General features: G+C 40.8%; 1 protein-coding gene across 1 annotated transcript in view; it reads right to left on the bottom strand.

Annotated features, from left to right (window-relative positions):
- Positions 1-1221: 1221 nt before the first annotated feature.
- Positions 1222-16423, bottom strand: part of CREB5 (cAMP responsive element binding protein 5) — a 334186-nt gene continuing 318984 nt past the window's right edge. Inside the window, exons 7-10 of the mRNA XM_065883854.1 lie at positions 15574-15903; positions 10889-11116; positions 2279-2387; positions 1222-1385 (exon numbers count right to left, since the gene is read on the bottom strand). Of these exons, the coding sequence (XP_065739926.1) occupies positions 1222-1385; positions 2279-2387; positions 10889-11116; positions 15574-15903 (831 nt within the window). The remainder of the gene's footprint in view (positions 1386-2278; positions 2388-10888; positions 11117-15573; positions 15904-16423) is intronic.

Raw genomic sequence — 16423 nt, 5'->3', positions numbered from 1 at the left:
AACATTAGGTTTTCTTTCTCTCTCTGTTCCTCCAGTAGTTCGTCTACTTTCACCCACCAGAACACCAAAGACGGTTCCATAGGCTTAAGAAAAAAAAAATAATATATCTTAGGCTATTAGCAGCTAATGATTGAACAGCATAATCTGTGTAGTGAATAGAGCCCTTCTGAATTATTATATAGTACATGGATTTTCAACATTATAGACAGGCCATATAAAACCAGTTGTAATTCGAGGGTATGATGTTCTAGCTCTGCATCATAATTTGGACTTCCACAATTGAGGCTTATAAAGCTCCCTTCCCTAGTGTCTCCACAGCTGGCATTCAACGGTGCTTCACCTACGGCTAAGCCACCTTTTACTTGCTCTGATTATTAAAAACATTAAACCAGGCACATTAAACATCTCCCGGTTACTCTTTTGTGAAAAGCAAGAGTTGAATGGGTCAGGGGCAAGGGAAGCCATGGCTAGGTCCACATTAGCTTTTTTTTTTTTTCCTTTAAACATTATTTTCTTCTTTGCATGCAACGCTAGAGGGGAAAAAATAAAACAGAAAGTAAAAATAAAGAGTCAATAGGGAGCCCAGGTAAAAGTGGAAATGGAAAGGAAAATTGGGCATTCAAGGAAGTGGACCAAGAGCAGGAGGAGAGGTGGTGAGATGCTTGCTGATTTTATCTGGACATCAATGGAGCTTATACTTTTTTTATAGTAAGAGAAACAGGGTTGTGGAAAAGGCTCTCCATTTATCTGGGATTCTGGTGACATCATAGCACCAACTCAACATAAGCTATGACATCATCAGACTTCTCCCCCAGTTGCCTTGCAGTCTGTATACTGGACATCTAGGTACGCCTCATTTTGGCTAAAAGCTGTGGCTTAACAAGATTCAACGTTTCAGGCAAAGGGCTGGACTGGTAAGAATGAAACCATGACTATATACAGAAGGAGTTCAGTTTATAAACAAGTAACTGGTACCAGAAAATTGGAGAAAAGCACCAAAGCATTTCCCAAGCTGATAGATTATTAATTGCATAACTCCCTTTTTTGCTTATATAACTGAGTATAAAAGACAACATTTCCATAATAACTATAAAAATGAAAGCCAGTCTTTGAAGGGCTGAGGAGTCTTCCAGGTCTGAGTTAATTCTAAAAATGCCCTTAAAAGAAAGGACGCAGGATATGCGACAGCTCTCCTTGGAGGCAAGGTCTGACCCTCGGATTTTAGAGAATCGGATTCAGGTCTGTTCTGTGAGTGGTGAGCTGACTGAGGGTGGAGCTTCCTACCACCTCGCTGACGGCCGAGGAAGTGGTGATGGTGTTATGCTGGATGACCTGCTGCTGAGAGCACGTGGGGACGGGGCTTGCAGGAGGGCTACTCTCTGGACCTAGGAAAAAGCACACACACACGCACACACCAATATAGCTCTTTCCTGGGTGGACTTGGAGACTACTCAAAAAATATTGCTAGATGCTTGCTAGAAATAGGAGCGTTTCACACATTTTCTCCTGGAGGTTAATTCCAAAACTTTATTTTAAAGTCACAAAGCTATGCCTTCCCAGTTTATAGCTACAAGCAAAGCCATGCTTTCTAGATCAGCAACATGAGTTGATGTGTTTAAGTTGTGGCATGTGAAGTCCCCATCTTGTCTTTTCAAAGAGCCATCCATATATCAAATGTGGAAAAATACTCACATGTGGTGGGAGAATCTGTGTTGCTCAATCTAAAAAATTATTTGAAAAGAAATTGACCTTCAGCCATGAATCCCCCCTCCTTCCGCCATCCCCTACTCAATTAGCATTGAACCTACTGACATTCCAGGTGCAGATATTGGGATCTAGAAAAACAGATCCACTTTACATATTGGTAAACTGAGACAAGGTCACTAGCTTTTCAGCCTGGTGAATAACATGTAGCATATCCTAAGGCACTGGATATAATTCACCCAAAGCCTGTTTCCCAGCCCATAAAAGACTGCTAGCCCACCAGTAATTGGGCTCCTACTGGCTGCAGAATTGGAATTTGGTGGGATTTTACAATGTGGAATGCCAGGGAACGTCTAGCCAGAAATTATTAGGAGGTGGCGGTCATGGTGATGAATGGGGTCAGAAAAGAAGGGTTCCCTCTGGTGCAGTAGTCTGGCAGCCACTCAAGAATTCTAGCATGATATCCACCTGCGTGTGCAGTCTATGCTTTACTTTTGTTCTTTCAATAAATCCAATGAGAAATTGGTGGCAAAAAAACTGGACACTAAAAAAAGCAAAAAAGTCAATGACTTACTTAGATATCCTTGTGATTCTTTCTGCATGGCTGTTATGGGGCAGTCTTTATGCGTTAACAACAGCTGTTTCAGCTGTGCCACCTCGTTTTTCAACATGGACACTTCATTCTGGAAAGAGACGGATCCAAGTCATGTTAAGAGGACCAGAGAATACAAACCCAAGGCCCCGTGCACTTTCAACAGTGTAACTGGCACACTTCTTTTCTGTTATGTCTGAATGACGTTAATAATATTATTTAACGGGATTCACCTGAAAATTTGTAGCTTGCCTTTGATTTGGCCCTCAGGTTTCCCAGGGGCTTTCTGAAGAGACTAGGTTTTAACTCAAGAGCTTAATCCTATTAAAAGTTACTTAGGTAGGGACCCTCCATTCTACACTGACTGGGTGACTCTAGGCAGGTAACATAACCCAGCTAAGCTCTAGCAACCTTGGATGGGAATGAAAATAGTACAAAGTTCTTTGAGTTGTTGTGAGGATTAAATGAGGTAACATGCAAAACACGCAGAACAATGCCTAGCACATACGAAGTGCTCAATAAATTTAGCTCTCATAATAATTCTCTTCAGGCTGTCTTTTTTTTTTTAAGTTTTTTTTTTTTTTTGACATGGACCATGTTTTTTTAAGGTCTTTATTGAAATTTGTTACAATACTGCTTCTGTTTCATATTTTGGTTTTTTGGCTGCAAGGCATGTGGGATCTTAGCTCCCCAACCAGGGATCAAACCCACACCCCCTGCACTGGAAGGCAAAGTCTTAACCACTGGAATGCCAGGGAAGTCCCCATGCTATCTTACAGGTTCAGGTTTGACATTGACCACGAATAGAAGGTGAACGTGAGGCACGGGGAGGAACTGTGTGGCAGGGTGAGCGGCTTCAAACTGAAATGCCCTCAGAATAAGCCGATTTCCCAAAAGAAGTTCTTCATGGGCTACAGTTCAACAAAGCACGTCCTCCTGCCTGATGCCACTTAGGAGGAAGCATGGAAGCATACAGAGCAAATGTAGGTCCTCTACTGGTGGGATCAGGTCAGCCCAGGGAGGCCAAGGGCAGTAGAGTTTAGGGCCATGACTGAGTTAATTTGATTGGTTCATTAACTAGTTTGGCTAATTTCAGTCTATAAACTTTTTCCCTCCTCAATATCAGGGTGTTGTGGATTTACTTAGATAAGTGCCACAAATCTCCACTTTATGTAGTAATTCACAAAGATAGGTTCATAGTTTGTGGAATAATGTACTTGGCACCATCGTCTACAAATACAGTTGACCCTTGAACAACACGGGTCTGAACTGTGCAGGTCCACTTCTGTGCAGATTTTCTCCATAGATAACAATACTACATGATTAGCAGTTGACTGAATCTGAGGGTGCGGAAGCACGGATACAGAGGGCTGAGGATGGGATTTGAGCATAAGCGGATTACGGGATCTGAGGCCAGTCTTGGAACCAATACCCGCTGATATTGAGGGACAACGGTATAAATGTAGAACAGATGGTTCCAAGGTGCTGCCACTTGATAAAAGTAAACTGTAAACGTAGCACTACCTCAAATAAGCCATTTTACAGTTGTGATAAATAACACCTCTCTCTGGCCAATGTTCATTTGTGGCTGCCCCGCAGTTATACTCCACGTGGAGGAGACTTTTCAAAAGCATGCACACAGAGGAAGGTGTTTTAACATTTGTCATTAAGTTGTATCTACGCTTTCAGTATGAACTTGGCTTTTGAGGCATGTGTTTATCACCTAAAAAGTAAGTTTGGGATTCTGAAGTTAATTAAAAAATTTTTGGAAAATTGTTTCAAAGAATACCTCCTAATTCCAAATTCATTTGCAAAATACATTATAAGCAATCAAATGTTGAGTAGCATGAATACAAAAATAATAAAAATCTCATCTACAAGGCTTTTATGGCTATCTGATGAAAGGGGGGAGGGATAAGTTAGGAGACTGGGATTAACATATATGCACTACTATATATAAAATAGATAACTAATAAGGACCTACTGTATAACACAGGGAACTCTGCTCAATATTCTGAAATAACCTATATGGGAAAAGAATCCAATAAAGAATGGGTATGTGTATGTGTATAACTGGTTCACTTTGCTGTACACCTGAAACTAACACAACATTGTGAATCAACTATACTCCAATAAAAATGTTTTTAAATGCCTGAGAAATTAGCACTAATGATGAATAAATCACTTAATTTCATAGGAAAATTGCTCTTAAATTTGAGAACGTTCAGGAAGGTGAATTGCACCTCCCACCTTCAAATGAGTGCGGTTGATAAGGGGCCCTATCAAAGCTGGAAGTGACCCTTGTCAATTTGGGGATCAGTGGGACAAGTTTATTTATAGGACAATTTATTTTAGCCTTAAACACTATTTTTTTCCTCTAATTTTATGCCCATTTAAATTCAGATAGCCATCCTTCCTTTTCCCAGCTCCCCCTCTGCTTAAAATAGCCTGTGTGAAGGAAAGTTACTTTTAGACCATTAAACAGAAGGCAGCCCCCGGTTAAAAACAGAACAGACAAAAACAGAACAGAAAAAGGAGAAAAAGAAAACTAAGATGTTTGAATGTATACATATTTGGCCTGAAAATGAAATGTGACATGATTTGTATTTGGACTATAGAGATAACACTTTTCTGAAATCACAACTGCTAGACACCTGGACCCTAAGGGGAAACTGTCAGTTGCAGACAATGGTTCTAAGAAAGTGGAGTCAAGCTCCGGTCCTTAGTGAATCCAGCCATACTTCTCTTCCATGATCTAGGAAACAAATGAGGAAATTTCCGTATTTAAAATAAAACAACAGGATTCTGTTGCCTTCTTGTACTTCTGGAAGAAAAGAAAAGAAAAATCTCACTTGGCGGCTGCATTGGAGGGGATGATTTTAGTCTCCATTTCTTCCTCCTCTGTGTCCTCAGCAGTCACACCTTTTCTAGGCAGTCTTCCATCCCCCAGACTCAAAGTGTACATTGTCCCTTCCTTAAAAAAAACACCTTGAATTCCGTTCTTCGGGTTCCTACAATTGCAAGGAGCTAACTGCCTACAATACTTGGCATATCCCAAACCATTTCAGGATAAACCTTTTGCTTTCATGAGAGGCCACAATAAAACAGCACCAATCACCACAACAAACAGTGTATGTGGTGTCCTGGCCTATAACCAAAGCCCCATAGAAAATAGACGATTTTAGTGGCATTTTTTTGTCTCTGGACAGCAAAGCACTTTATTAATAAACCAATACATTGTAAGTATAGAAACTGAGGACCTGGGAGTTGTGAGGGTCTGTAAAAATGTAGGAACCTGGAGAGCACTGTAACAACTGACCATCATTTAAAGATATATGTGAATATGGACATATTTCTTAATGTAATATATTAGTAATTATGTTATTTAGCTATGTTAGGGTTGGAAAATGAATGCCAATTAATATTCTCCATAGACAAGAACAATCAGCCTCCCTCTTGCTTAGATCATGCACATGTAAGTACGATACTGATAAGGACTAAATAAAAGTCTAATGGCCAGAGAAGCAACAGAAATTCATGGGGCAGCTTCCAGCAGAAAAAGGAACTCTCAAATGACAGTTGAGAATAATCGGGTTTGGCTCCCCAAACTGCCACACCAACCTAGTGTAAAACAAGGTGGTTGGACTAGTTTTCTAGTTACTTCCTGCAAGATAGTTTTTTATTCTATGAATTGCCTTCTATTGAGAATGCTAATTACCTACTAATCTAATGAAGGTCTCCATCTTGATTTTTTATTCACTAGTTAATTGCTTTTGGTATTCTCAAATGGGCTTATATATCAAGTCTTATATTTCCTAAGGGAGCCAGTTCTAGCACCTCCTATACTTCCAAATCTTAACAGGGCAGATTCCAAAGCAACATTTACAGTTTCACTTTTGTGCAGAATTTCAAGTCCATGTTCATTTCCATATTGTGAGAGTCTACAGAGCCTTCATCAGATTCCATAAGGGAGCATTTGGGTTAAAAACAGTAGAGAATGGGTTAAAAACAGTAGAGAATGTTAAAAACGGAGTGAATCATGTGTGCTGTGCACATGCGTAAACATTCCATATTGATAGATACTGAGAGATATCATTCCATATTGATAGATACTGACAGATATCATTCCATATTGATAGACTGACCGATGTAGGAAATGCACAAACACTAGACTATATTTTAAATAAAAACCCTTTTCAAGATAACATTAATAGAAATCACCTTGAATACATTTTGGAAGAGAAGAACCAGACAGCAAATGTTTCAAAATGCATGAAAGAAATCAAAAGTGGCCTGCAGTTCTAGTAGGGAAATAGAAACCAGGACTTCTGGAGACATTTTCTTATTCTGAATTACCTTGCATTACGAATTGATGCAAATCACCAATTTTCTTTTACTCCCTTGTGTAGTTTCTAATAATAACTATAGGTCTTCATATAGAAGCACTTTGCAAAACAAAGTATTAATAATAAGTATTGATTCTCTTGCTGAAATCAGCTCTTCTTTCTTTTCTTTTTTCTAAACTAGTTTGGGTTTGCTACTCCTAAAAGTTTAGCCACTTAAATAGGGACTGTAAGAGTATAGATGTAGTTAAGATTAATCTGTTCTTAAACCCATAAAGTTGCCTTGGGATGAAGTAGCACCCCTATATAGACATTCAACACTGTAATAACGTACTTTAAACAAGCACTCCAAGAAGTCCCTAAGGGCTACATTTTCAGTTTTGGGGGGATGTCATTTTGTTAATATGATAAACTCCAAATGCTTTTTGATGCGAGCAGTAGTCCATCAGTAGCCAAAAAAATAATTATCAAAATGAGCCCTGCCACATAGCCCCTCCCCTATTTTTTTTTTTTTTTTTTTTTGTAGATTAACTGAGGCCAGGTTTGGTTCATTCTAAAACAAAGGACTTTCAATTTGTACAGCAACAGTTCCCATCTGGCCTATTCTCTTGCCAAGTCCTAAACCTGAGCTCGTGTGTCTAAAATTTCAGCAGCGACTTAGGCCATGTGTCTTTGTACTGAAAAAGAAAAGCAATTATTTCCGTGGGCGACCAGACGATTTCCGTATCATCTATTGAACACAATCCACTGAGCACCGCATTAGCAGTTGATGAATTTAGAGCTGATCTCAGCCACTCTGTCAGTGAAAAGAATGTGGATTCCTTCATAGTTGAAGAACTTTCTAGAATGAAAGATCACAGAGCAGTGGGTTAGGTCAAGAGAAGACTCGCTTGGGTTTTCATCCTACTACTTGCTGGTTGTGTGACTTTCAGGAAGACTTCTCATGTCCCCCGAGACTTCGTTTCTCCCAAATAAAATGTCAGATTGGGTGGTTTCTAATATTTCCCCCAATTCCTATACCTGTGTTGACCTCTTGGGTAGAGATTTGTTGTGAGATGAGGAAATGAAGTCTGGGAGTTTGATTTTGTTTTCTCAGTTCTAATTTTTCCAATCTGCAGCCTAACTAGATTTATGCTGGAAAACAACTCAAAAGTGGCAGCTGGCCATCCAGACCTTGGATATTCCTTTTGGCGGGAGTTTGTTTGTGTAGCACCTTCCATTTCTGTTTACTTAAAATTCGGCTCACTGGACCAGCCTCAAGAGAGACAACTTTTTCTTTTGACAAAGGTCCAGTGAGAGGGAAAGGGTCATTCAAAGGTAGCAGAATCTGCATATCCTCTCCAGCATCACATGGCATGATGCAGAGCACTCAGCATCACAGAAAACATGGAGCCCTTGTGGTTTCTGTCCCTGTGAAGCAAAGCCGTGGTTGGAAAACACCAACGATGTAGTCTTTTCAGAGACCGTCCCTTCCTCAGGCACTGCTTTAACAACCCAAAATACTGGTGCCTGTTGAATGGCCCCAATAGGACTTTTTTTGTGGTTTTCAGGGGCTAGAATTCTAGTATCTCTTATCCTTCCATTTTAGTTCTAAAAATGTGAAAATTAATAGATTAGGTTTGGGACTTCCCTGGTACTCCAGTGGTTAAGAATCCACCTTCCAATGCAGTGGATGCAGGTTCGAGCCCTGGTTGGGGAACTAAGATCCCACATGCTGCAGGACAACTAAGCCCGGGCCGCAACTACTGAGCCCAAGTGCCATAACTAGAGAGAAGCCTGCGAGCTGCAACAAAAGATCCCATGTGCCACAACGAAGACCCAATGCAGCCAGAAATAAATAAATAAAATAAAAAGTCTCTCTTCTGGCAATAAGCATGTTTTAAAATATACTCTTTTAAAAAAGTAGATTAGGTTCGCATAAAGGATATACCTTATATGTTAAGTACCTTATATGTTAAGTGAAAGCTATAACATATGTTCCTATGTCAAGTCATGAACACATCTGATGTCAAAGTAAACCAGTATCCTCCCTTTTCCTGGCTCTCTGCTATGACCCACTCCATGTCTTCAGGCTCTAGAATGATGGTCAATACCCTGGGGTCATTCTGCAAGGACTCATTTTAGTTAAAACTGATTTAAAAACTTGTCCGCATCTGATTACGTGTCATCTGACTACTCAAGGCTCCTTCATCTAGGTCAGTGGGTCTCACTCAGGGGTAATTTTGCCCCCCACGGGGGACATTTGGTATTGTCTGAACGTTTTTCAATTGTCACAACTTGGGGGTGGGGTAGAGGGTGCTACTGATACCTAGAGGGTAGAGGTCAAGGATACTGCTAAGTATCTACACTGCACTGGAGACAACAAAGAATTACTGAGCCCCAAGGTAATAGTGCTGAGATTGAGAAAACCTGCACCTGTTCATGTTCCTCTTGCAGATCTCAGAACTGGTAGCAAATTCCAGGGGTTCTCACAGTTCAGTCATTACAAAACCACTGCTGTGATATTTGCTAGGTCACATACACCAGAACTTTTATTTACTTAACATGTTTCTACAAATTAACTCATTTTTTAAAGATTTAGCCTGGTCCTTACCAAAAATATCTGTGAAACTGAAGGTTTGATGTTCTGATTACATTTTTCAGTACACATAAAAATTAAAATATGATTATTATTAATATTAAAAGCGTGTACTCATGTCCACCTAAAAGCTTCTCACATACTACTATACCTGCCAGATTCTAGAATTATAGACTTTCCAGTTAGAGTGGTTCCGGCGGCATTTGAGTCCAGCCAGACTCTGCGGCTTGATTCCCTTAAATCATCACATCTTTGCCAAGCGGTCAGGCAGCTAGTTCCTGGACACTCCAGAGGTGGGGAGCTCATTCATTTATTCAGCAGGTACTGAGTACAGACACTCAGGAACTCTCCATGCTAGACCCGACATTAGAAAAGGGGGTAAGTGGTCGGGGGAGAGGGTAACAGAGTCTCCAACTTCACACAAGCTTCGTACAAGCCAGTGGGAGGATTTCTTATCTTACTTCCCCCATATCTGCTATATACGTTTCCCAGTTTCTTTCTCATGTCTATCATTAAAAGAATGATAAACTTGGTGGGGGGGGAGAGTGAACATCCATAAATGATGACAGTCGGTCCCTGTATAACCCAAACTTGCTTTGTATAATTTCAATTTGTACACTGGATGTCCCAAGACCATTTCCACTTAATGGAATTAAATATGCAAAGGGGGGTTTGGCACCCTAATTGCTCCTTTCTGAGGATGCGCACAGGATGCGGGGTGAGGGTGACCTATGAACTACTGAGGAGCAGATTCTCCCTATTTTAGGCATTCTTTCCCCTCTTCCCTCCACTCTTCAGCCATTATCTCTGCTCCTGGAAGTACCGTATATAATCCAGCGCTATAATCCACGATTTTTACTGCTACCCCTGACTGCTTGTCACTTATATAATACTTGCTTTTTCTTCTGCTGGTGAACAGTGCACTTCTTTTTGTGTTAGAACAAATGCCCTGAACTGCGTCATGTGTATGGCATGAAGTACGCTGGAGAAGCTCCAGGTGCTGGAGGTTCTCAAAAACTCCTAGAAGTGGCCTTGTTATAAAATGTCCCCCCACTGAGCCACCCATGGAAAGCAAAAATCATGCAAGATTCAAATCTTGTCAAGTTTAAAAATGAGATGGAAACATGCCTTTTCTTATGGAGCAAAATAATAAACACAAACCTCCCTTTTTTCCACTAAACAAAAATATAGATAATCTAGTGTGAACTGAAGCAACCCCCTCACCCAGTGGACATAAAGAGCGGCCTTTTGGTTGAAGATTTATTATGTACAAACGGCTCTGTAGACATTAGTTCATTTATTCCTCCCAACAACTTTATGAGGTTATTATCCCCATTTTATAGATGAGGAAACTGAGAGCCAGAGAGGTTAAACCCAGCAAGTAGGTACGGAACAAGAGTTTGAACCTCTGTCTGACCAAGCTTCTGCTCCCAGCCCTATAACTTAATTGGGCAGGGTTTCCCTCCTCAGAGCAGACTGATGTAAAACTGAATGGTTGTTTTGTTTTGTAGAGTGTCTCGGAACTAATCAACCTTGAGGAATACGCCTGCAGTTGCTCTGTGGGCTAAGGGGTGGTGTTAGTGCTTAGGGTCAACAAGTGCCTGCCGGGGCAGGAAATGCCAATGTTACACAGGGCCTTTGAGTCCTGGGGAGAGAGACAGTGGCCTGCACCTGAAGTTGCATGTTTGTCTGGGTGAGTTCTTCTGCTTTCTTTTCCAGTGACATCACCCAGACCTTCCTCTTCTGTCTGCAGCGGGTGGCGGCTGCCCGGTTCCGTTCCAGAAATTTCCGCCGCCTCTCGTCAGGATCCTCATCCACCACCCTTCGCCGGCGCCCCCCTGTGGGCTGAGGCGGCTGTATTGTCTGGGTGGCCTGCATCTGTTGTGTCGCTGGTGAAACCTGCTGGGAAAGAGAGGGAGGGGGTGATGGGGAGAGAGGAGGAACGGCTGGGTAAGGTGTTGAAATGCAAAACACAGGGAGTCGCTTGTTTTAGTTAGCACATTACACTTGTTTTCTAAGAATGAAGTCAACAATGAGATCACGCTCATGAAAAGGAAAAGCATCACCCTGCTATCTTCTATGATATTTTGGCAAAAGATACAGGGATGATCTGCGAAAAGAGAGTCAAGTAGATTTTTTCCCCCTGACTGGCATTTGGCTGAATCATGATAGAAGAAACATTTTTTTTCTCCTCAGATGTTAAAAATGTTTTATTTAAGGTGCCTTGTAAAATCTGAAAGTGCCAATGTATGGCAACAGGTGAAAACAGAGGTCAGGGTGACTGTCACCCTACTGACGAGTCTTCTGTCATCTGCAGAAAACTCCTTCTGGGCAGGTTGTGAATGCCTTTCATACTAATGGTGTCAAAACCATGTTCCTAGAACACACCTCTGGGACAGCACTGCCATTGTGACTCCTATCAAAAGAACCCCGTGAAGCCTGGAAAGCAGCTGAAATCCTTTTGTCACAATTTCACAGTTCTTACTGCACATGCCTAGCTGGACCTGCAAACTGCAAATGCCTAGCTGGACCTGCAAACTGCAAATGGGCCTGTCTCCTCCTCAGAGCTTGACCAAGGCTGAAGGAGTTACAGGAGATGGTGAGTGGGTGAATTTCTAGGTGATTGGGAAGCGGGGCCTTTGAAAGTCCATCGTGATGCAGCACTGAGCCCTGAGCCCTGTTAATACACCGTGTCTGTTGACAGGGAGGGGTGGTTGTATGTACTTACATTATAAGGAAATCCTAGGAGTGGCAAAGCACTTTATTAAAAAGTTTTTACTATGCTTATAGATTCCTTGTAAGGTCTGCATGGGGCTCAACAACATCTAAGGTTTTAGGGACTCCCACACATACGGCTTTATTTCCCTTCATACAGAAGACACTCAGCACCTAGTGAAATTTCTATGAGTGATAGTTTATGAGTCTGGACACCTAATGCTTCCCTAATGCACTTCACTCCTTCCCTTTTCTTCATTCTCAATAAAGGGTGGTGGTGGTTTTTTTCTCCTCCCTCTCATTGCTCAGTCACTCAGGCTTATGGCTGTAATACCTATAAAGTTGTTTTACAAGAGGCATTTAACCTGCAGAAATAACAGGCAAAAAGTTTTTAAAATGAAACCAAGCCACCTTTTCTACCACATTCCAACCCTATGATTGAAATCAATCAGAACGACTGTAATTGCACTAATAATGGCTCCTGGTTGACATCAGCTGACTGATGATGATATATTTTAATCCTAAACTCTGTCAAACCCTCCATGACTAACTGAAAAAGAATCAGTCTCAGGACTGAGGTTAGATTGCATCTCAGTAATTTTGTTTAAAGCAAAGACATTTTCTAAAACTGTTCATTGGCAATTCCTTTCCTCCGAATCAAAGAGGAATAACAAAATAAATTGTCTAAGATCTTACTCACCAGAGCGGCTGATGAAGATGTATTCCTTGTTATTGGCAAACGTTTAGCACTAGTCATTTCAGGTGCAGTAACTTCTGAGCTAACCACCGCAAAGCAAAGCACTAGGAAAGAAGGTGCTAACCTGGCTATTTTTGCGTTCTGTCGGGGTGGGGTGGGAGGGATAAACTGGGAGTATGGGATTAACAGGCAAAAAATGAATGAAATAAATTCCATTCATTTCTTTGTATGAATTAGTGATCTCTCACTGCCAGCACTAGACAAGACTCTCAAGTAGGTAAAACTGGGTTTTAATCTCCAGTGCAGGGACCTCTCTTTCAATACTGTATTCTACCACGCTAACGTTAACAAGCCTTTACCCCCTGATGCTTCTCCTCTGCCTCTACCCAAAGGGGTAAGTTACATGGTGGTTTCAGGTGCAGTCCAGGTTCAGGGTCAAGGTGTAGTTTGGTTAAGAGAAATTCCTGGTGGCCAAGGAGTGATACCAGGACTCTGAAGTCACATTCTTATATGCAAAAGAATCGCAAGAAGCCAGGAGAAATTGAAAATGCAACCCTAAGACCAGAATTTGTGCTTTAAACAAAATTATCAAAAACGATAATTATCGTTACCTACCATTATCTTTTTTTTTTTTTTTCATTATCTTTTTAAAATAGCATTCTGTAGGGGTGGGGTGGGAGGGATAAATTGGAAGTATGGGATTAACAGAGGCACACTACCATACATAAAATAGATAAACAAGAAGGATTTACTGTATAGCACAGGGAACTATATTCATAGTTCTTGTAATAAACTATAATGGAAAAGAATAAAAAAGAATATAGATATATATGCATAACCAAATCACTCTGCTGTACACCTGAAACTAACACAATATTATAAACCAACTATACTTCAGTAAAATAAATAGAATGGCATTATGTTGACACAGATGCTCTGAAAATTTTGATCAAAAATAATTAACTGTAATTTCAAAATGACAGAATTTATTCCAAGTCATCGTAGAATCTCAGAGTTGATGACCTTAATAAACTTCTATTGTTCTGATAATCATACAATTAGGCCACATGACATGAATCTCAACATCAACCAAGTTAATACAGCTAACAGTGGCATTTTGAACATGGTCTAAATGATCTTGTTCAAATTTCAACAAGACCAACCTGGACTCTTTCTTTTTAGTAGCATAGGATAAAAAAGCAACTTTGTGCAGCCAATTATAAAGGCAATTAACTGATTGCATATACAATTGGCCACTTACTGACTTGAGATGGAGGGCAATTGGCTAATTCGTAATTAGCCAATGAATGGCTTTTATATTTAATGAACTGTTAAGCTTGTCTGTGAAGTAACTCGCTCACAAATGCAACCAAAACTTGATGCTATCCGTTTTTTAAAAATATTAAGTATACATGTGAATCTATCTGCCTATCTTTGACCTTATTATAGTTTATAGTTGATCTATTATAGTTCTCTTTTTCCCTTCTAAATATATGTCCTACTATGGCACATGACTAAAAAGGTGCTTTGGATAGCATTTTATTGCTAAACTACTTGCTAAGCTTCTATCACATTATTCGGTTTGGAATTAATCATGGCTATCATGTATTGAAAACTGTGCCAAGGGCAAAACATTCTCTTATTTAATACTCCTGAGGGTCTATGAGCTTGGTCTATTATCACCCCATTTTTACAGATGGGAAAACTGAGGCTTAGAGAGGTTCATCTACTGACCACAGTCATACAACAAGTAAGGTGGGAAAAGAATGAAAGTTTTCTCACTCCAAAGCCTACACTCTTATTTGCTATATAGAATACCTCTAAGAACTTTGCAAAAGTAAGCTTAGCTAATAAATAAGCTTATCTATTGAATGGAGAGTTGCTTATGGATAACACATCTTGTGGATGGCTGTCCAGGTCTGGTGTATGTCGGAGGGGTTGATGCAAGATCTCTAAAAGCTGCCCGGTGAGAGGTACAGAGGCAGACAATGGAGGAGACAGTGAATAAGTGTGATCCCAAGCTTCTGACACCATTCTGACCCAGCTGGTTGGAACTTGGCAGTTTGAATGGCTGGAGGGAACTGACAAAGGTCATCCCACTTGAAGGTCCAAAATGTCTAGGACTAGCCATGCTCCTAGACATGCCCTTCATCCACTTACTAAAACTCACTCGGATACATGGACCCGCCTCTCTTCTTGGGCTGGGTGACGTAACGTCTGCCAGATCCCCCGACCCTCTTCCAGTTGTGTCTAAATGCTGGCTTTCTTTCTAGCCACTCCTGGTGACTTTCCACCACTGGGATCTGGCCTTCCTCTTGAACTGATCATCTACAGAGCCTGGCTCTCTGCCTTCTCCCTCCAACACATTTCTCACTGGGTGGGATGAGTCACCTTTCTTTACCATTTACACAACACCTTACACCCTAACATCCATTACCGGGCCTCTCTGTCTACCTGAAATTGTTACCCTTTATATTTTTAACACTTACTGTTATTCAGAAGATTGCCCATTGTATTTAACTTCCATTTTGCAGGTGACAAAATTGAGTCTCTATGATGTTATAAAGTACTGCAGATAGAACCATGGTTAGAATTAACTTATTTTTCTCATCCTTTATTCACATCTTTCTTTAAAGCTTAAATTCTTAATCCTCCATTGGTGTTACTTTTTAGGGTTAACATTATAACACACTGCAAAATAGATTTTGGAGAACCTGAAGCTTACGTTTGCCCCTAGAAACTAAACCTGATATTTACCTTATTAGTTATAGAAACTACGATCTGGTAGGGTCTTATGGGTAACCATTACCTCTTAGGAAATGAACAGAGCCCCCCAGAGTGTCAGAACACCTGGGCTTGTCAAACAAGGTTGCTGCCAATGAGCCCCATATTTGAGCTTGTACTGTTAACGAGAAGGGAGAAAGAGATGATGAAAAAGGTCTACCTGTGCTTGGTTGCCGGAGTGCAGGGGTGGGTGTGGCGAGGTCTGGTGATGTGCCGGGTGTGCGTGAAGGTGGGAGTGGGAGTGATGATGTGGGTGGTTCTGCTGGTGATGGGGCTGAGGATGAGGATGGTGTGCTGGGTGCTGGTGCTGGTGCTGGTGCGGGTAGGGGTGATGGGCTGGCAGTGTCTGGTGCTGATGTGGGTGTGAGTGCATGTGATGGTGTGGCGTCTGGTCCTGACGGGACCCCATCATTTCCATCATGTGTCCCATGGTGTTCATATTCCCATTTGACATGGCAGCAGGGTGGTGAGTCAACGCAGCCTTCAACCTCTGAAACAGAACAAAACAAGAGGGGACAGCTGAGGTCAGTTGTGTACACAATAGAGATTTTGAATCAAAATGACTCATATTTTCAATTTTATAATATTTTATGGTACTATTGTTAACATTTTTTTACTGGTAGCAGTATGACTTTTATATTAATTTCACATTTTCATATATATTATGGTACGTAGAAGTATCAATGTCAGCCATGAATGTTAATTAATTCAACTGTCATGGGAAATGAGCAGGATACCCTAGATATTCTGCTAAAAGGTATTTCCTACTATCCAGTTGTTAATCATATCCTACTGACAGCCAAATGCAAGTATAAACCCAATGGAACCATTCAATGTGATACTGCCGCTGAACAAAGGGCCCATCCGATATGGCACTGCGTTTTATGATGAGTCATAAGAATAAAAGATTTTTGCCTTTCAAAAGATTTCTCAGACCCAAAGAGGAAATCACTTCAAATTCTGGAATATAGGAACAGAACTAATGTTAAGTCTTCAAATTAGATAAGAAA

Source organism: Phocoena phocoena, chromosome 9 (genome assembly GCF_963924675.1).
Source record: "Phocoena phocoena chromosome 9, mPhoPho1.1, whole genome shotgun sequence".
Lineage (NCBI taxonomy): Eukaryota > Metazoa > Chordata > Mammalia > Artiodactyla > Phocoenidae > Phocoena > Phocoena phocoena.
The sequence above is the reverse complement of the archived record's forward strand: the minus strand, read 5'-3'. Positions and strand labels throughout refer to the sequence as shown.